The sequence below is a fragment of the Rutilus rutilus genome (assembly GCF_951802725.1).
Source record: "Rutilus rutilus genome assembly, chromosome: 2".
Lineage (NCBI taxonomy): Eukaryota > Metazoa > Chordata > Actinopteri > Cypriniformes > Leuciscidae > Rutilus > Rutilus rutilus.
This window is the reverse complement of record NC_140210.1, coordinates 9,356,148-9,378,456: the sequence shown is the minus strand read 5'-3', so window position 1 is coordinate 9,378,456 and position 22,309 is coordinate 9,356,148. Positions and strand designations below refer to the sequence as shown.

The following is a 22,309-nucleotide window of genomic DNA, read 5'->3' as shown; positions in this document are numbered from 1 at the left end:
ATTTGTCATTATAGAATGATCAATAAATTATCGGAAAGTTTCATAAAATATTTTGTTTCCTTAAATATTACATCTCTATAGTACAGTGCACCCTAAGTGATTTAAAGGATGCTAAAGCATTCAAAAAGAGTTCTTGAAGGACAAAGACTAACAACGTGTGTGATAAGTTCTCCAGACCTCTTATCCTTGATTCCTCTTGCTTATTTTGTCATTGTGGCCCTTGGGCATCATTCAGGACTTGAAGAAGATAAAACAGACTTATTAGCACCAAGCAAAGCATAGATTCTTCAAAAGGTACAGTGGTAAAAAACAGTGAAAGAGTGGGAGAGGAAGAAGGAAAAGAGAAAAAAGGACAAAGGGAGAAGGTCAGATTTACTTAGTGAGAAGATAATAAATCTAATAGATTTGCAGGGTGTCTGGTGGCTTATGCTGTCTGGCTTTGCTGTGACGGAGTGTTTGAGACCAGCTGAAGTCACCTCCATCAAAGCCCAGACTCATACAAGCTGCTTACGTGGTTTATATCAAATCAGAGCTCATTACTGAAACTGCCGGTGCTCTTTAGCAAGAATAGTGTGCCATTGTTGGAAATGCTGAATGTACTATACTGTTTTGGTCATGACAAAACTGCTTTGGAGGCATTGTGTTTAAATTATTGGTTAAACGTTTAAATTATTATTAAATTATGGTCCGCGTGATTTCAAAATGGATCTTTTTAAATGCCTCACGCTAAAGGTAGCCTACACAATTTGCCTGTTTGGGAAAACATACATTTGTGTTTTATTTACAATTATACAATGTTATTTAAATTTGATTAATAGTCTAATCAAAATCTAAAGCGCACAAATTACCGACCAGTCCTATCTAAACAATTTTTTCAATGCATTATATTACCAGAGAAGCTTTAGTGAGTTTGGAATTTAAATTTTGTATGAATTTTTTTTTTTTTCATATTTAGCTGTATAACATCAGTAACTTTGCTGCAAGGTAAATGAATCTCTTTCAAATTATGCTTTTTTTTGTGGTTCTGATATACTTTTTTTAAATGCAGTACTGCATAATTTAAAAGGCAAAGACAAACGGCAGATAAAATGCTTTACAAAATCACACTTTACACTTCCAGCCAATGTACAGTAAGAATAATATCCAATAAAAATAAACCTGCTTATAAAAGGCATTATGTGCTCCAGACCCACATTCAATTTGGCAATGTATCGCTAAAAATAGTTATTATGGTTATTACATAGTAATTCATGTAATTATAAAAATATGATTGTACCCAATACTTGTGATTTTAATGCTTAGAATTTCATGCTAATGTCTCCAGTGAGTCAATTCTGAGTGCGTTTCATGTGAGACGAGCTATTGGTGTGGCACATGGATAGAGCGCTCCAAATCAGTCACGTTTGAGGTTCCTTACTCTTTAGGATGCTGCACTAGATGCTCGCTAGGTTGTGAAACAGAGATGCAGACACACAAATCAGAAACTTTGATCCCATCTCACATCGATGACACATTCTTTAGACATGACAAAATCATGGCTTTGAAGTGTCGCTTAAGTTCATGGAGAGGAGAGTAACTCAACGTGCCTGGCATATTAAACTCTCACACCGATGCTCTATATCACTGCCACAGCTTCTCCATATGTCACTGCGCACAGCTCTTAACCCTGAAAATGACTCACAAGATGAACTCACTCGTGGCTTATTCTTTCCCGTAATTATCGCCGCTACTGAATTAAACAGCCTTTCCATAGACCAGCGAGTTCGTTGACGTGGATAAATGATAGAAAATTGTGTTTGCGTGTGTGTTTATGTGTTACAAACGACAGGGAGACTATGGGTTGTTGATTATCTATTAAACTTAAAGGTTAAACTGCATGGAGACAGGCTGTTGGGAATACATTCAGGTATGACTGGATGATTAAAAAGAAAAGTGTAGCCTATTTGTTGTACAGAAGCGTACAGATATGACTGAATTTAGAGCTGATTTTTAATAATACATAAATAATAATAATAGATACCTCTAATGAGAGAATACAACAGATTTCAGAATTGGCAGCATATGCCAGGAAAGTAGCTAGAAAAGAAAATATTTGATCATATTTGATAATGTAATGCAAAGCAGCCTACACAAAATAGCCCCTTTCCTGCTTGCCAACATTTGGAAAAGCAGATCTGGGATTTTCATGTTTATATGTGAAATATGCTGGGAAGAACAGGCATAGTCGGCGATGTTTCCATGCTTGTCTTTCGTGAGTTTGTTTTGGATCATGAGAGATTGTAGAGCTTAGCTCTTCATAAAAATGTAAAGGTTTCCCAAACACCCTCAAGGGTTTGCTCATGGCTTTATGACATGATGGTGGAGCACATGGCTGAGTTTGCTAAAAGGAAAAGATATAATAGTGAGGCGAGCTGTCACTTTGTATTGTTAGAGAATCTGACAGGAGGAAGCATTTTCCTTCCTCTCAGACGTATGTTAAATTTTCATTATACGTCTGCCTGTCAGTGTTTGTTAGGGTTTGTCGAATGGGTAATGGAAAAAATGACAGAGGTTTCCTCTAAATGTTAACTGTAGGGCACGACATATTGACCACGATAATAAATTCTGACATCAGAAAAACAACGGAGGTTGAAAAGGGAAGGTTCTCTGTTGTTGCTTTTAAAAAAGTTTCATGTTTAAAGTTTAATGTTCATTCAGGCCTTATGTACTAGGTTGTAGGACAGATAGACAGACATTGACAGATAGAAGTAAACACATTTTTTTTCAATTTCTTATTCGTCTTTGCAGACGGCTTTGCAGACTGTCTCTCTCTCTCAACACACACATCACAGAAAAGAGTCTAATTGGATTACAGTGGCGTAAACGTGGCATCCTTCGCAGTCGGCTGTTGTTTTGTAGCCGTGCTTACATTTCTGATGTCTCTAATATCCGTAAATGTCTTCCCAGTTGCATGCCATCCCTGCCAGCTTGTTCCTTTTTAGTTACGACATAAGCTATATGTGCTAATCTCCCTGCTTCCCATAATTCAAGGAAACTGCCCTCAAGACACAACTGTGCTGTGTCAGGGCCATTTTTAAATTAATTTACTCATCTCAAAGGACCAGACAAGCCCAAATGAATTCTTATGAGCGTCTGTGTTTGATTCTCTTGAGGTTTCTCCTGAGAGATCCATACTCTCTGTCTGATCCAATCTGGAAAATACTCATCGATGTATTGATTTAATCAGTGTGCCCATTCGGACCTTGTCAGCGGCTTTTCATTGATCGTACAAGTTAAAGTTATTTCCCCTCAGAGCACAGTTTGTTTCTTTTTACTGCGGTTAAAAACAGGGAAAACAAAAAGCAATTCTGCAAGACAATGTTACAGAGGGGTTCAAAAAGCATGTGACTATTAGTGAAAATGTTGCTGTTTAGCTTCTTTTTTTCTTTTTTTTTATCAGCATACAATTTTTTTTAGTCAAATGTTGATTTGAAAAATGCATATGAATTTCAGGGTTCCTCAAATCCGGTCTTGGAGGGCCACTGCCCTGAAGAGTTCAGTTCCAGCCCTAATCAAACACTTGAACAAGCTAATCAAAGTCTTCACAGTTGCTAAGATTACAGGTACTGTAGGTGTGTTTGATCAAGGTTTGAGCTAAACTCTGCAGGAAAGTGGCCCTCCAGGGCTGGATTTGAGGAACCCTGTCTTAGTATTTGGAATTTCTCCCTTCTCCCAAACCCCAATGATCCACATTTTATACAAACAGACCAAAATTTACTTTGTATAAAGGATTGTGACTGTGTAAAATATTTCACATACTGTTCTGTTACAGATAATGTGGTTCATTATTGCAGTAAATAAATGAATGATTTTGCTAGACGATATGGAAGGAAGTATTACTAAGTTAAGGCATTCCAGAATGGCTCTCATTCCAACCAGAGAAGCGCAGTCCACTTCAGATAGATCACTGGGGAATGTCCTGCACACTTAGTTTACGTCTAATTTATCAGCTAATGTTTGGCCCAGCTTATACTCTAATGATATTCCTCAGAGATACGCAGCCCTTAGAGGACTGAGAACCACAGATTAATTACACAATTAAGCCATCTGCGATTAGACTGCAGAGATAATTGCTCGGTCAGAGTGGTGCTTTGTAGTGGAGTCACTGAGGCTGTCCAAAGCATGCCTTCCTTTTATCTTCTCATCAGGGTAAGAAGCAGGGTAAAGTTTATGGGTCATCCATTGTTAGAAATCATTATACAGCAACCATATGAAAGTAAAAGAAGCCTAAAGAAAGAAGGCAAAAAAATGAAATCTATTACATAAATGAATTATATAGATTTTATTATGAACACTTACTCTTATATATATATATATTTTTTTTTTTTTATTGAACCTTATAATGTTTAGTCAGAATTACATCACTCAGTCTTCCGGTGAAAACGGCAGACTTCTTTCTAGTGACATAGCCATCTTTCCGCAATCATTTAGTGTGCTTAAACTCCGACACTCCACATTTGACAAAAAAAGCATGCATTCATGTCTTAGACATTCATAACTCAGGTAATCAGTTACCCCTTTAAATCCCAACACACCACATAATAATCTTGTGCAAAAACAATTATTTTCAACAATTATGCTCTTTATTCATCAAAAACATGGTTGGAACTACTGCTGCAACTTATTCATTTTATGTTCATCTGTTATATAATCAGTTATTAAGTTCACATAACTTTTTTTTATTAAGTTGAATGAACTTTCAGTAAAAATGTTAGTGAGATTAACTACTTTCATTTAGTTATCTTCACTGTTCGCTTTTAAAGTGTAATTAAAGGGATGGTTCGGAGTAATATCAACCTAGGGTCCTTTGCACCATGACCTCGAGCCAAACACCCCCCCAGAAGCCTTTTTTCCCTTGGTCGAACATTATTAAAGTTAGAGCTTATTTAGAGATATCAGCCGAATGGCTTAGTGCAGGCGCTAATGGATCCTATGATGTATCTCGTAAATTACCCCACTAATAATGCCCAGAATGGTACCAAACTTATACAGTAGTACAAATAGGTTATGTACTCATAAAACGAGGCATTGGAAAGTTTGTAAGTACATCAGGAGTTTATTTAAATAACACTTGCCTGGCGGCTCATGCTGCTAACCCGGACGTCGATGTCACTTTAGTGATTTGGGAAAGAAAAGCGATGCATAAGGATGTAGTGTAACAACGCCCAGTTCCAGGAATGCACTAATATTTTGTTGGTAGTACCAGTTTGCAACAATTATTAGTTAACACTAAGTTGTTAACACTTCGGAAAAAATTATAATTCTTCGTTACACTACATCCTTATGCATCGGAGGGGTTGTATCTGAGAGAACTATCAAATCGGCCAATTTACAAAAACGCAAGGTACAGGGGATGTGTAGAACTTTGTAAATGTCAAAACGTCTCACTTCTATGGCTGTCAGCAGAGCTTTCATCTGAGTTCTGCAGGAGCAGATTCCATAGGATTCTCTATAGGAAAGCATATACAACTCACTTCTCAGTTCTTACAATCTCTACAATCTTTGCTTTTCAGACTAACCAGCAGCATTCTAACACAATGGATTTTTTTCCCCCTAAAGCAACCAGAATCCATTTAGAAAACATCACTGATCCTGGACCTGTTCGCCTGTGCATGCGCCTATCCAGTATCTAAAAATTAGCATTAAGGAGCAGAAAGCTGTGTGGGTGTACCAGCTGCAGTGGGGGCAAGTGCACTGATGTGTTCACCAGCATCGGATTAACATGGTGTGGATATTTAGAGTGGTTGAGAAAAAGAACTTGGATTTAGTGATAAAGTTGCAACTTGTTATTTGGTAAAATTATTGTTAGGTACCACAGGCTTTCTTTCTATGAAAAAATTGAAGTCGCGATGTAACGGAAGTAGATATTTTCTTCCATATTGTGACGTACATCTGAGTGAAAGTGATTATCAAAAAAGAAAAAAGTAGGGCAATTCATTGGTGGTTGATTGGATGGTTGCAGATGTGAATGTGAGCTTGGGGTCGACGGTGGTGGGGGCAGAGTTTAAGCGGACTAAATGATTCGAGAAGTCCAGCATGTCAAGAAGTCTATCATTTCATCATGTTATATTTAGATGTTTTTTAAAAAGAAACATGCATGGATAAATAATTTACATAATAATTCTATTTCATGCCAACTTTAAGTGTAAATGCAATTGACAAAAATTGACAAGCTAAAATAATTCTATTAAATTAAGTCATAGTTACTGTAGTTCCCCTATAAAAATAAAAGAAACACATTATAATAACATGACATTATGTTATTAGTGGATTAGAGGATCTGCATCTATTAGACACTGGTTAGACCCCATAATATAAAATTCAACGCAACGTGTAAATTGGGTGCTAATGAGTCTGAATGTGCTGATAAATGTGTGTGTGTGTGCATATGTGGTGTCAGCTGAAGCGAGACCATATGGAAGACGCCACCTGGTGTGTCTGTTCATCTTCTTCAGAGAAGAAGATCAAAGCAAGACACAACATCATCACCGAGTCAATCACAGTAATTACTCAAGTCTTCCCATTTATTCGAAAATTAGAGGGATATCTTTCATTGCTGATCGGTACACTTTGGAATGAGTAGAGATGAACTGCTGGTAAACTGGAAAATGTAGAATTACAGTAAACTGAGAGAAAAACAAAACAAAGAAATATGTATCCTGTTTCCTGACCAAACGGCAACTTATGTAAGGTTTCCTTAAAGGGATAATTTGGGTTTAGTTTATGGGCCGTATCTGTAAAAATGCTGTTGATTACCACACACAATAATTTCAACCTTCAGTGTGTATAATTGAAAGAGAAATGCTTTTATAAGTGTATTACCATAATAGCAGCCTAGCAGGCAAGTGGTTCAACTGCAATAAATGTTTAATGTTTAGTATTGCTCACCTACACTGTATGTAGAGAGTTCTATCCGATTTTTAAGTTAATATAATGGCCAGCTAAAAATGTAAATCTAGTTCCATGTGAAGATATCCGGAATACCATGGGAAAGATGTGACGTAACTACTCATAACAAACTGTTTACATGGAGCCAACAGCCAAGTTTTGCGAACTACACCCACAGGAATTACACTAGAAAGGCACAATCAGAGGTTCTTCCAGCAAGTCCCACTTCAAAAATATTTTACAGATTTTTTTTCCCACCTCGACAGCATTTCCACAGATACTGTTCTTAGACGTAATAGTTGTAAATAATGTTCATTTAACATTTGATATATGTACAAATACTGTATTATCTTATGTCTAAACCACAATTTTGTCCACACATAGCAATCAAGTACGTTCAATTAGTAGTTTTGACAACTAAATGTAAAAGTAATCGATTCATTGTGATTTTGGAGCATTTACACTTGCGTTCTTTGCCACTTAAGAGTGTGTGGATGTGAAAAGTTGTGTTCCCAGTTTATTATCTTGTTTTCCTTAGTGGACAGGCTGCGTCTCGTCATACTCTCTTCAGTAGGTACTTATTTTGAATATAGTAATTACTTAAAGACCGCTAAAAAAAGTATAGTATGAGTGTGTGTAGTATGAATGTAATCCAGACGTACTACTTCAGCAATGTTGTCATTATCATGTGACCTACCAGCATCAATTGCATCTCTTCACTGCCATTCACAAATCCTCTCCCGGGGCCTCATGGTATAGTAAAATGTATGTACACTTCAGAATCTCGTAGTAAGTAGGTCATCCAGGTACTTTTTGCCTATTCCTTTATGAGTACTGTGAATTCGGACATACTTCTTTTGTCACACACTGTTTTTCGCCTACTATATAGTAGGGAAGTATGCGATTTTGGATGCAGCCCTAGTTTCCTAGTGTGTGTTTTGTTAGGAACCTATTGTTTCCACCGGCCCCATGTTAACTCATTAATTTAGTCTCTCTATGAATGGATTAATCTGAAAGAATATTTTTAGGTAAGGTATAACGTTATAAGGTTCAATTTATATATTAATCAAAATCTCTCTAGTTTGAACAACCATTTTTAAAATTCCATTTGGTGCCACTAGTGCAGCTTTATGAGTTGACTGCATATGCATATCCTTCCATACACTCTTCCATCAGACACTTGTATAAATATCTGTATAAATATGAGTGTGCCATTAAAGATACACCAAATGTAAATATCAGTCAAATAAGGAATGTAATAATGATTTAAATTATCACTGCACTCCTTTTCTAAAGGACTTCCTCTGAAGCAAGGGTGACAAAAGAGTGCGATAACACCATCATGTTTCAACACAAATGTATTTGCTGTACTTCTTTTGATAGACACCTGAGGTGTATACATGTGTGTGGTTAGTATTTCACAAAAAGCATAGAAAATGGCTGTTCAGTTGTGGCTGAACCTGAATTACTGGCACCACAGAATGACTGAACATAATAATAACAGAGATAGCTGTTGCTTGTGACCATGTTGTGGCCATTAAGAAAAATGACTTGATGCATCAGTCACTCCCGGAAACGTATAAAAAAGGAATTACAAGTGAAACCGGGCCTAAGTCTTTTTTTAGATGTAGTGAAAATAAAGGTCACCAATTCATTTCCCACATCCATCTACAAGTATCTCTGATTGAAATGTACTAAAAATAAAATGCAACGAGCAAATCTTAATGGATTTCAAGATCATAGGACTTACTTAGGCTATGTGGAATGATAAGATATATCATTTATAAATGTACACTATTTCCACGGACAGACAGCAAGCAATCTGACTTTTGTAATGATTTTTTTTTTTTTTTATCAAGTGCCTATTTCCTGTTTGTTAGTAAAAATTAAATGATTATAGCTTCTTTATCTCACTTTTCTGTCTTCTAGCAGCATCCATCATGAATCCCATGTCACATCTATACTACAAAAAGAGCAGCTACTCTCCGTACCGGGACCGGATCCCTCTACAGATCGTCCGGGCAGAGGTAGAGCTGTCACCAGAGGAGCGTTCGTTCCTTTTGGCCGTGGAAAAAGGCGACTATGCAGGGGTCCAGCATGCACTGCGTGAGGCAGAGGTCTATTACAACATTGATGTGAACTGTGTGGATCCACTAGGCCGCAGCGCGCTGCTAATTGCTATTGAGAATGAGAACCTTGAGGTGATAGAGCTACTTCTGGGTCACGGAGTGAACACTGGAGATGCTTTGCTCTACGCCATCCGCAAAGAAGTGGTGGGAGCCGTGGAGTTACTGCTGTCCCACAGGAAACCCAGTGGAGAGAAACAGGTATGCATTTTCACTGCTGAAAAGAGATGCTTTAGTCTATAGCATTATTATTTCTGTTGGGGTCCAGGCTGGTTTATGTTGTACAGTTTCTAGTCTAGACTCGTTCTGACAATGCTGATAAGTTAGTTAACCCTGTGAAGCCTGAGATGTTAAATAATTGTCATAATATTTTTATTGAATAGTTTATTAATCACAGAAATCTTTGACAAAATTTAGACAAAAGCTTTTATGGCCCAAACTGAGACAAAATCTGCAGTTTGGTGCAGATGTTGTTATTTTATATGGTCAATAAGTAAGATGAAATTCTGATAGCTTGTAATGTAAATCAACTAGATTTGGATAACAGTATAGAAAACAACAGTAGGCTTTATATGGTTAAGCAGCCTGATAGGTATATCAGCTCAACATATGATGGTGACCAGCCATGGTGATTTTTTTCAGCTGGTTTACACTGAATACTCACCCGGTGCAATGCAACAAACTTAATTGGTCCCTCTCACGTTGTGTCACAGCCAGTAAGAAAACATAAGATGATTTGTATGCTGTTATGCAGAGCAGAATTATGCACCAATGAGATTTCCGTGTGAGCAGGGCTGTCTAGTGCAATGCAACATAAATAGAAAAGGTTAGGACAAAAAGAAATTTAACGATTCAGTATATCAGCCACTCGCTAATAATTAAGATTAAGTGCAGTTCAGTGAGTAAGGCTTAGACCGGTCCTGAAAGTTTCTTAAACAATTTAATCCATCATGGGTTTAAGATTGACCCAATTATTAAAAAGAAGAACTTAATCATATGAGTCAAATGTGCTATTGTGGATGTTTCTTGCATACAATCAGTGAGGACAACCCTATAGAACAGTGACTCTCAACCAGGGGGCCTCAACAAACTTCCAAGGGGGCCTCAAGGTGACTGAAATGTATTTAAAATAAGACAAAGCAAGCATTAAAATGAGCTAAAACAACAAAAAGTGTAGATATTTCTTATTATTTGGATATTTCTAATAATGAATATACAGTCCTCTAGTTACGCCAAGTTCTAAAATATTTTATTGGGTAGAAATTGTGAGTTGGAGGGCTTTAAAACATTGTTGTGGACAATGGGTGGTTGGGGCTTGAGGGACGTTTTTAAAAAACGGAACTGATTCTGAATAAGAACCAGTTCTTCATTCCCACACCAATGCACCTGGTTATGACACAATATATATAAATATAGAATTTTCATATGCATTTTGTCAGTGTCCTCCTTCTTATGCAATGCCTAATCGTGTCTGTTATTGAACAGTGTGCATGCAGGTGGGAACTGTTCATATTTGTGGTTGTACTCTATGTGCATGTGTTCGGATGAGTGGGTGTTCCAAAGCTAATAGAAAAGATGAGATGGCAGAGATTTATCTTTCAGATTTGATTTTCACCTCACGTAGCACGACAAATCTTTATTGGATTGCATTTTGTTATCCTCTAATCTTTCCCTTCATTCAATGGTAAGATTAACCTGAAATGCTTGCGTTCCTGTATTCTCACAGTTCATGTTTTGTGGCACGCTTGATTTCATAGTGGAGGATGAAGGGGAATGTAACTTTAAGAGAGTTCTGCTAGCATACTCTGAAAAAGGGCATGTGACAGCGGTATTCACTGTGAACCGAGGTTCGATTTGTACAGCACAGTGCCAGAAGGAAGCCACATGCACACAAAAGCTATCACTATGAATTTATCATTGCTTGAGGTTATGAATGCACTTCTTTAGGGGGAGAATCAATTATGCACATAAAATCACTCCCATCTCCGGGTGAATAGATACAAGCACAGGAAATGCAGAAGCTGCAGAATCTCACGAAATAATTTTGTTAAAGATTTTTTCATATAGTGCAATTCCATTGAGAAGTCTTTACAATTCTTTACAAATTCACTGAACTTAATTCAGTTTCGAGATAATGGTTTGTTAACATTAAAGTAATCTGTAAACTCATGGAATTTAGTGCTTGAGTTTCTTCGTTTCAACTAGAATTTCTCACTCACGTGTAGATGTATATCAACTCAGGAGCTCAGCTGCTGTGTGATCTGAACAATCAGATCTATTTATACTTTATCTAGTCTTATCGCACATTTGAGGTGGACAAGGTGATCAACTCAAGCTCCACTCTTCACCACAAGGGTACCCTCTAAAACACCAACTAAAGCTATCCAATCAGAGAAAACACATGAAGTGACCAGGTGTAAACAGGCCCTAAGACTTCATTTCAATATTTACTTGCCCCAGCCAGTCCCATGATAAGCAAACTGGAAATCATCTGTCCTTTTTCAGTAATGCAGTGTTACTGCCAATGAAAAATGTTCATGCAGAGGATTAATGGACTGAGTAAACTTCTGTTTAACAAATTTAAACAGACTGCATGCAGTAAAAATAAATTGTGGTAGCTTGTTCAAGAATAGTTTTTTATTGGCTCATTTTAATTATGTAAATTGTGCAAGCAGGATTTTTTTTAATGGAATATCCAGTTTTTTCCCCCAACATGATGTCAACCTAATACATAATTTCAAACTATCCCTTTAAACTGAAAATTATTTTCTTATTTGGGATGAGCTCTTCAATATGTCACAAGGCAAAGAAAACTGAGCTTGTCATTTCATTTTATGTGGTATTTTTTCGAATTTTAGCTGTAGCTTGCTTGCTAGTGTATAATGTACTGTGAACAGTAAATATTATTCTAAACACGGTTTCCACTTGTTTATACACACGGAGGGAGGATTCAAAATTGCTGCAAGTGGTACATGGCACACATGTGGTACATAAACATTAGGTTGGAAAAAAAGTGATTAATTTATGTATAGTAAAATGTTACTTTATTATACGCAAGTAAACAACAATGTCCTTAAAATTAAACAATAATATTAAAATAAACTGCATACCCAGCTAACTAGAGAATGTTCTCAAACATTGGCTAACACTCTGGCAAGGTTCTCTCAAGTTACGGACAAACGTTCTTCCAGTTACGGTGATAGAACATTCGTTCAAATATATGTGGTCTTGAATAACATTATCAAAACATTAGCACAAAAATGTACACATTATTCATAGAACGTTTTTCTGAAACATTTTAGTTGTACGTTAGGCTAATGTTTTTCAAACAATACTAATTAGTTTTTTTTTTCAGATGGTTCAGAGAACAAAAGTAATGTTCCCATAACATTTGAAACATTCTAAAATACAGAAAACATTCCCTTAAGGTGTTTGAACTCTGATGTGTGTCCACAGTGTGTGTAAACAACCAGCCTATAATGGTAAAACTTCACCTATCTCCTATTTTTATAATCTCCATAAATCATAAACAGTCTCTCCTAAATGAGCGGTTCTAGATTTCCCCCTACTCTTATGTAAGAATAGGTGGAAGCCCCACCCATGACTGGTGACGATCTGCCCTATTAGCGTAGATACTACCCTGAGTGAGCCGCAGCAGTCCGCCATTTCTGTTTCAGCCAGATAATACAATGTTGAACATTACAAATGTTCTGATATTGGATGTACCAATAAACATAAGAATCTCCATAGACTCCCAGCATCTGAGCCACTGAGGACACCATGGTTGAATTTCGGGAAACTGTTATATATTTGCGTAAGGCATTTTACACCTGACTGCTTCATAAATGAGGGTCAGTTCAACGCTGGATTTGCACAAAAGATTAACATGACTGCACATGCTAGTCGATTAGTTGAATCAACTTAATGCCGCAACAACTAAATAAATGTATCCAAACTTACAGTTGCATTCTAAATGTTGTAACTTCTTCCTGAGTTTCTCCATCAGTATCCAACTCTGGGTCGAACATGTAAGGGTGAACAGCGCTACTGACAATTTCTGACATTTGGGTTGCATGACATTCCCCAGTTTTGTTGTTGCAGATGTATACGAAGCGCAAAAAGGCTCCGCCCTTTTTTGGAAAGGGGGCCGGGGCTCATTTGCATTTAAAGAGACACATGTTTTTGCTCACACCCAAATAGGGGCAAATTTGACAAGCTATAATAAATGACCTGTGGGGTATTTTGTGCTGAAACTTCACAGACACATTCTGGGGACACCACTGTGAAAAGAGAATAATAGGTCCCCTTTAATGTTTTCTGTAAGGTTCACAATAACCAAGAAAACATTAAAAAAGACGTTTTGTACATTCTGAAAACATTCAGAAATAACTTTTCATAACTTAATGGGAACGTTAGCAAAATGTTCTCAGAACTTATTTTTGTTTGCTTAATAATAAGCAAAATTATTAAGATTAACATTTCTGAATGTTTCTGGTAAACATTTTTGAAGTCAATCAATCTATTTATTTTTTATGTTATATATTTGAATTTTATTATATGTTGAATTTGCTCAAAGTCTAGAGTGACCGCCCCATTAGAGTGAAGATGCAGGAGACATGAATTATTTTATAGCTCTTTTGTAATTCTACAGCTTCACTGACTTACAAATGAGCAGCGATGATGTTTATGCAGCTCCAGGTAGCTTTGGTGCTCCCTCTTGGATTAGACATACACAGTTTTATGAAGTGAAGTGCTACATCACTAATACTGTTCAGAAGAGAAGCACAGGCTTCCTATACATTTGATGTTAGAGTGAACAAGCATTAGGGGAAATAAAGCCGGTAGCAAGGTTTGTTCTTTTTGCTTTATTATTTGGGTTTCTAAAGTGAACTCCGTTGGTGTAGATACATCAAGTGAGATTGTTGCGGGAAGTGCCGTGGGGCCTGAATTGGAATCAAACCCATGTACCATGTGCATGCCATTCGCAGAGCATGGGCTATTTTGCATTGCTATCACTATAGCAACCCTTGCAGCCACTTGGGAGTTCTGGGCGAGGACTGTTATACTAATGGACTGAAAATAAATCTCAAAATAAAATGCATTTGCAAACCTCACTTAATCACTGGCGTGTAGCACCGCCATACCACAAATCATATTTCTGTAATGTTCTCGTAGCAGATATGGCTGTCTTTATGATAGGATTGAGTATTTTGGTCATATACTGGCACTTAAAAATGGATTAATGGCGTCATGCATATGATATGCTTTTAAGTGTGTTTGTGTATTCACATATAGTCATCTGTGCTTAAAAGTAAAGCCCTTGACTCCTAAACAGAGGTAAACAATCAGTGTAAAACGGGAAGGAATTACAAAAAAGGTTCATGGGAAGACCTCTGAATGACTGTGGATGTGATGGATGGGGAGAAAAGATGCAAATGGTGTGAAAGACATAAAGAAGGAGAGATGAAAGATAGGAGAGGCTCTAACTGGCTTGAGGTTCATCTTTCTGACAGTTGCAAGGACAGCATGATAAGCAGTTCTCCTCCATCATCGCTTGTTTCTTTGTTCGCTCATCCTGTAAACAGTCTTTCTGTCATGTACCTCTTTGTGAGGGGAGGAGTGTAAGGCAGAGGAGGCGGGGCCTTGAACTGTCTGACATCATGATCTGGAACCTTCTGTTTTTAACCACTTCTCATTTCTGTCAAATTAACATTTCTTCTTTCATCTCTGAAAACATGCGTCAAAATATAAAGCTCCAGTCTTAGCTACTCCCGCTAACATGCGTATATTGTGTATTTGGTCCACTCCCTCTCTCTTTATTCTGTTTTTCATTCAATTCTAAAATCCGAAATAAATGAAAATTCTCTCATTATTTACTCATCCTCATGTTGTTCCAAGCAGTAACCCAATTTTTTTTTTAAGAGCCATATATTTTAATTACGAACCTAATTGTTTACATCACAAGAGTAAGTTCCTAAGTTATTATTAGTAACTTAAGTTATTCTTAACTTAGGAATTCTTATTGCTTCCTAAGTTATTTTGAATTGGAGTCACGGTTATTGGTAGGTCAATTGTGAACTCAGTAACGGCTCTGAACGTTTTATTGACTGAGTTAAGTCCTATTCATTGGGTGTGTCCAACTTTGCTTTTAGATATACACTCACAAACTACTAAGTGCCACAATTTTGAAGTGAGTTCCACTTTGTCAAGTGGTTGAGGGAAGTTTATATGGATAGGCCCTTTTCCCCTCAATTTTGACCAATCTACTCCGATGTACATTTCAAGCAGCTCTTTATCCCACAATTCAACTTGATTGTCGTCATAGCGATCGCGCTTAACTGTAGCGTATAATAAATATTAATTATTTGGAGAATGTATCCCATAATAGTGTATAATATATTAATTATCTTGAGATTTAATCGCATCTACCTTATGTTCACAGTCAAAGTTTATACTGTTGATATTTTTTTCTGTTTGTGTAATAAAATAATTTCTCCAACAGCTATCTATTGGATTTTATATATTTTCTCCAACAACTTATACGCATATAGAATTGTATATAAAACACATTCATAAGTAAAAAAAGGATTTAAATAATAAATCAGCTCCATAGTGAATTCCAAGTGATCAAGGGCTTAGTATGTTCCATTTAAACCTTATTTACTAGATCCGCCAGTAATGGGCACTCATGCACTTCCGAGTTCACGAGAGGGAGGGAAGTTAGCCAGTAAAGGAAGAAAAAAAATCATAATTAGCCAGTAAAGGGCATAACAATTTGGAGTGGAACGCAGCCAAGGAGAGAGTTTGAAGCTCTTTTTTGTATCTTTTTAATTGACTCACTACAAAGAACCAGTTCATAAGAGTCACACTGTGATTGTTGCTACCTGCAGATAGATGATTTTGAATGAAATCTCTTAAATGGCCACACATTTCTCGTCTTTGGAGAAATGTGGTCAATGGAGACTAGATTTTAAATAATTGTCACACATTTTTATTTTTGTCGCATTTGCGAATATTTTAGTTGCACTCTTTTTCAAACTGTCAAAAGTCTTCATAAGAAAGCATCTAATAGAGATTGATGCAAAATCGCTGTCACGGACACAGAAGCAATACGCTTCAGCAAGCGCTTGGACTCACGCATTAATTGCATTTGTAATGTGAAGATGAATTTGTACAGCACTCTTTTAGGGAGAGGTTTATTGAACTGACAGACAGCATGCAAAAATACAGAGTCAACCAATCCTGCCCAATTCCTACCCAGAGCAGACACACATGTAACGGTAAAAGACTGTAAAAGTGCTATGTTAAAAACGTGTTCATTGGTTAAAGGTACAGTAAGTTCCCTTACTCTATACAGTGAAAAACTGTAATAGATATAATGGGACAGTCATGTAATTTTACAGTAAAATACTGTAAAATGTAGATTTAAGTAAATTAGGGCTATGTTGTTATTTTGTCATGCCTGTTAATATGATGGTGTTTTGTATTCATGTATTTATGACATTGTGTACCTTCTATTTTAGTATTTACCTCAAGCTGAACTTTGATCCATCATGTGGCTTTGTTTTTATCAACTGTGTTTTTCAGGTGGTTGCCAGTATTATAAAGGTATCAGTTTTTATTAGAGGTTATTTTATACTGAAATATGGTAAAGGTCTGGCAACCGCAGCTGCCGTTATTTCAGATTTTGTAGGGCCTTTTTCACTGACTAGTTAAAGTCTCCATTTGTTCTTAATTTAATCTTATGGCTGGTACAGCAATCAACTGGGATATTAGAGAGCTGGCTGCACTCTTGTCCAGTCATCTGTATTCTGCTGCTTCAGTTTGTGTTTACATGCAGTGCAGGTTGGTGGATTGCCATAATGATAGACTCGCAGCAGCTTGTGCAGGTGTAACGCTCCATGAATCTTGTGTTTTTCACACTTTCGTTCTTGTCCCCTCTTTCTCAGGTTCCATCGTTATTGATGGACGCCCAGTTTTCCGAGTTCACACCTGATATCACTCCCATCATGCTCGCCGCCCACACAAACAACTATGAGATCATCAAACTCCTGGTCCAACGCAAAGTCACCATCCCTCGGCCGCACCAGATCCGCTGTGACTGTGTGGAGTGTGTGTCCAGCTCTGAAGTGGACAGCTTGCGTCACTCTCGGTCCCGTCTCAACATCTATAAAGCGCTCGCCAGCCCCTCTCTCATCGCCCTCTCCAGCGAGGATCCCATCCTAACCGCCTTTAGATTGGGCTGGGAACTGAAGGAGCTCAGTAAAGTGGAGAACGAGTTTCGACAAGAGTACGAGGAGCTTTCTCAACAGTGTAAGCTCTTTGCTAAAGACCTGCTGGACCAGGCACGTAGCTCCCGTGAGCTGGAGACCATCCTCAATCACCGTGATGACCAAAGCGAGGAGCTGGACCCGCGAGAGTGCCGAGACTTGGCCAAACTCAAGCTGGCCATTAAATATCACCAGAAAGAGGTGAGGAAACTTCCATTAGCTTCTTGAGTAAACCTGTTGCTGGTCATTTCTACCCAGGCTGATGTTGAACGTACGATGGGAGATTTCTCCTTCACTTTATTGAATGATGCTTTTGGAGAAAGTGTCTATTACTGTGAGTTTGGCTGTTTTTTGCAATTGTATCTGAGATTTCCCTCCTGCCATGGACATACATTACTTCTGCTTCAGCATAGGCAGCACAGAAACCTCACTTGAAGATTATGTGTGAATCTCAAGAAAACATGTCCATTAAACATTATCTTGAAATCTCACAATTTTATAGTTTTGCAGAAAATAATGAAGCCTTTTATTTTTTTTAGGGAAATATATGTAATTGTCAATACCATAATTCATCTGCATACATTTTTTTTTTCTTTTTTTTCTTAATTCTCAGTATTCACTTTGGTTATTCTTATAATATATATATATATACATTTAAATCAGCATAAATTAAAAGCAGTACAAAAATGCTACAATGTAGTATACTTTATTAAAAAAAAACGTTTATTATTTTTTATTTAATTCATTATAATGTAATAGTAATGCAGTTTCAGAAGAAAACATTGTCTCGATTTTTATTTATTTAATTTTTATAAAAATAGGCTTCATATTATTTAAGCAAAATTTTATTCTTCTTAAGACATGTTCTTAACAGGTTTTCGGAGATGCACCCATTTACACCATGACATTTTTTGCACTTGATTTAAACTTTAATTTTTTTTTTTGCCGTAACAATGCAGCATAAACACATCAAATTTGAACCGTCATGCCTTTATTGTCATTCTTGTCATTCCCTTAGGTGCATGACATAAGCCAATTGCTTCACCAACCCAAAATTTTACCAGCTAGAGAAAAATCTATCTTTTGTACGAATTTCATTGTATGGCAAAAGTCCACCCACTTTTTTGTGTTTATTCTGTACACACAATTTATTATTATTCTGCAGACCCTCGGAATATTCTCTTCTTTAGAATGTCGTGTAGGGAATGTGCCTTTCTATCTTTCTCTCTGAACTTTGTGTTCCACAGGGAGATACGATGTGTGCTGAAGACCAGAGACTTGACGAGATTAGAAAGACAGGAGACAATGAGAAAGAAGCACTAGACAGATGAAAGACAGGAGCTTTGTTCCAAAACCTTGTGAGCTGCCACACTGCCTACTGCCTATAGTCAGCTGCCTTCGAAGTCAGCATCCAAATAGTCTTGGAAGTAATTTGAAACTCTCTAGACAATAGCAATCAATGCAACAAATAAATAGAGCTTTGCAATTGAGACTTGACTTAAAATGTATTTCAAATGACACAGTACTCTAATAAACATAAAAATACATCACACACAAATATTGGGTTAAATTTGAATTACACTGAACCATTTTTATTGACACTTCTTAGTACTGAATGTAATATACATTTAATCTACATTTCTCCTCATCTGCCATCTTGGATTTATTTTTTTTCCCACTGAGCTTGTCGCAGTGCATTATGGGATTGCATTCTCCACAGAGGATCCATGATGCTGTCTTAGAATTTGGCCAAAAGAAGGCAGCATAATTAAGTTTTGAAGCCTACCTTTTGGAACAGCTTTCGTACTGGAAGCGCTCCAATGATGCCTTAAAATGCTTCCTTTGTTGGCAGATCACTAGGTTTTGGAAGAAGAAGAAAAAACAAGGGAGTGATGTGCTACAGTAGGTAGAATGTTTGCAGCATTTTCTGAACATATTTGGATGTAGACTTGCATCTGAATTAAATTTCTTTCAACATTTTGACTATTTTGCAGCTGTTGGCTTCCATCACAAAGCAAATATCTAAATCAAAAACAATATCAATGTCCAACTGAGGGTTTATTTTGGGGGATAATTATTAAGTGGGATCATTTTCAGTCAGAATAAACCCTTTCAGGGCAATGGTTTGCATGCTGGGTTTATTTTGTGATAAAGACTGGTTTGTTGTAGCCTGACTACGTCAGACTTCTTACTTCCGCTCAATTTCATTTCGCTTCTGTACTCAGTCTGAGACAGCGTAATAGCTTTCCGTTTTCCTCCGGCCTGAAAACAGCCGGCCAATCAACGAACAGAGGGCGGGCTGAGAGCCGTGACGTAGACGCTGATTGTACTGTGGATGCGTAGATTTACTTCACATAATCTGCAAAAGTCGTTCACAGCCATGTTCACTCCGGTATTTCGCTCGATGGTTTTGTTTTCGCATCATACATGTGTTTACAGTGGAAGTTAGATGCGGCTGAGCATGCGCATAACACACGCCATAACCAAACGTTATGTGATTGGCTTACGGGAACCAATGAATTTAAACTTCAGACAAGCGCCTCCCCGCAAGAAAGAAAACGCTTTTCAATTATGCCATGCCAGACTCTGTCTACGAAGCAAAGCGAAGTAGCAGAGTTTGGTATTACCAGGCTAGGTTTGTTGTACATAATTTCTTACTTTTTTATTACTGTTTACTTGACATCAAACTTAAAGCACGTACAAGTGAGTTCAAAAGTTTTTTTTGAAAGAAAATGAATGCTTTTATTCAGCAAGGACATATTAACAAAAGTACCAATAAAGACTTTTATGTTTGTTAAACAAAAACAATCTATTTTAAATAAACACTGTTCTTTTCAACATTTTATTCATCAAAGAATCCTGAAAATAAAATTATTACGTTTTCCATAAAAAATATCAGCACAACTGTTTTCAATATTGATAAGAAGAAATGTTTCTTGAACACGAAATCAGCCAATTAGAATGATTTCTGAAGGATCATGTGACACTGAAGACTGGAATAATGATGCTGAAAATTCAGCTTTGCCATCACAAGACTATATTATGTTTTAAAATGCATTAAAAATAGAAAGTGGTTACTTAAAATTGTAATAAAATGAAATAAAGCTAAAAGCATCTTCTAATATGTTATATATAAGATGGTATATAAAACATACAGTAAAAAAACTAAACTATATATACTGTATTTTTGATGAAACAGATGCAACCTTGGTGAGCATAAGATTCTTTTCTTGTTTTAAAATCATAAAAAAATCTTACTGACCCCAAACTTTTGAACAGTATACGTTGCAGCATGGATGATATCTGCAGTAAACAAAAAACTGGGGGACTAAAGTCATAAATAAAAGGAAACATGCAAGGTGTAATACATGTTTTAAAGGCTATAATGCTTTTCAATCAAAATTGTGTGAAAAACACTGTAATGGTACATTGGAAACCACCTCAAGTTATGTTTACTCGAGACCGTCATGGGCTCTCTAGGGAGATTACAGTGATCTTTTTCATTTTGAAACCCGAACTGTCTTGTTGCAGAACTGACACTTGATCCGAACGGAGGATTTGAGAGCCTGTGTCAAAGCGGTTGGTTTCTCTTCCTGTCAGTCAGAGGTGATGTTAGCCCTGGCACTACGAGACTGCTCCTGCAATTAGCTCTAATTGTTTTGTGCACCTCAAGGAAAGCTGCTGTGAATACAGATCACAATGCTGTACGCATACACACACAAGGGGAAGGTGGTCAAGACAGATGTGGCGCTTTGAGCCAAGACATGCTGAAAGAGAGATCAGGATTATTATGAGCACATTTAGTGTGCCATAATATTTGTAGTGCTAGTGATTAAAGTTTTAGGATGAGATTAAAAATTGAGAAAACGTTAGCTTGAGATTTCTAGCTAGTTACTTGAGATGTAATTTGTCTAATATAAATTGTTAATATGACAATGAAATGAGTCAGAGAAGATGACGGCGTAATACTGGGCTGAAATGGTGAAGAGAGTGCAGAGAATCAAATACAGCCAGACAGGCTTGCTTGAAACATCACTAAAGGTTTTTATAGTGACAGATAATGCTGCTTATGGATTTCATTGTATGCTCACGAGTCACAGGTCTCAGGAAGAGCCTTTGTGCTGTTGCTTAGAGCTATCCTTTAATGGGATGGTTCTGGTCTCTCTGAACGTTCTGGTCTTTTTTGTTGTTTATGTTGCTGATAAAGGGTTGTACAACCTAGTACACAAACGTTGGCAAGACATCTACTTGGTTTCTGGGTTTTCATCTTGTAGATGCAATTTGTGTTACTGATACCTATAGGGATTGGAACAAGCTTCAGACATTAAGTATCAGTGTTATGTTAGTATTATTTATATACTATTATAGTATTTATTGATATTTTGTATTAGTATTTATATATACAGGTGCTGGTCATAAAATTAGAATATCATCAAAAAGTTGATTTATTTCAAGAATTCAACTTAACAGGTGAAACTAATATATTATATAGACTCATTACATGCAAAGTGAGATATTTCAAGCCTTTATTTGTTATAATTTTGATGATTATGGCTTACAGCTTATGAAACCCACGAAATCAAAATCCCAGAAAATTACAATATTACATGAAATCACACAGTAATTACACAGTAATGCCATGGTCATTGAACCAGGTTTTGGTTATTTTGGCAGTGTGGGCAGGTGCAAATCCTGCTGGAAAATGAAGTCAGCATCTCCATAAAGCTTGTCTGCTGAAGGAAGCATGAAGTGCTCTGAAAATGTCCTGGTAGACGGCTGCGTTGAGTGGACAGCACAGTGGACCAACACCAGCCGATGACCAACACAGACTGTGGAAACTTCACACTGGACTTCAAGCATCTTGGATTGTGTGCCTCTCCATTCTTCCTCCAGACTCTGGGACCTTGGTTTCCAAATGAGATGCAAAATTTGCTCTCATCAGAAAAGAGGACTTTGGTCCACTGTGCTTTATTAAATCCAGAGTCA

General features: G+C 37.0%; 1 protein-coding gene across 1 annotated transcript in view; it reads left to right on the top strand.

Moving 5' to 3' along the window:
- The window catches only part of trpc5a (transient receptor potential cation channel, subfamily C, member 5a), a 65,001-nt gene that overhangs the window by 2,615 nt on the left and 40,077 nt on the right, over positions 1 to 22,309 (top strand). The window contains exons 2-3 of the mRNA XM_084401802.1: positions 8,857 to 9,254; positions 17,003 to 17,524. Of these exons, the coding sequence (XP_084257928.1) occupies positions 8,868 to 9,254; positions 17,003 to 17,524 (909 nt within the window). The 5' untranslated portion in view covers positions 8,857 to 8,867. The remainder of the gene's footprint in view (positions 1 to 8,856; positions 9,255 to 17,002; positions 17,525 to 22,309) is intronic.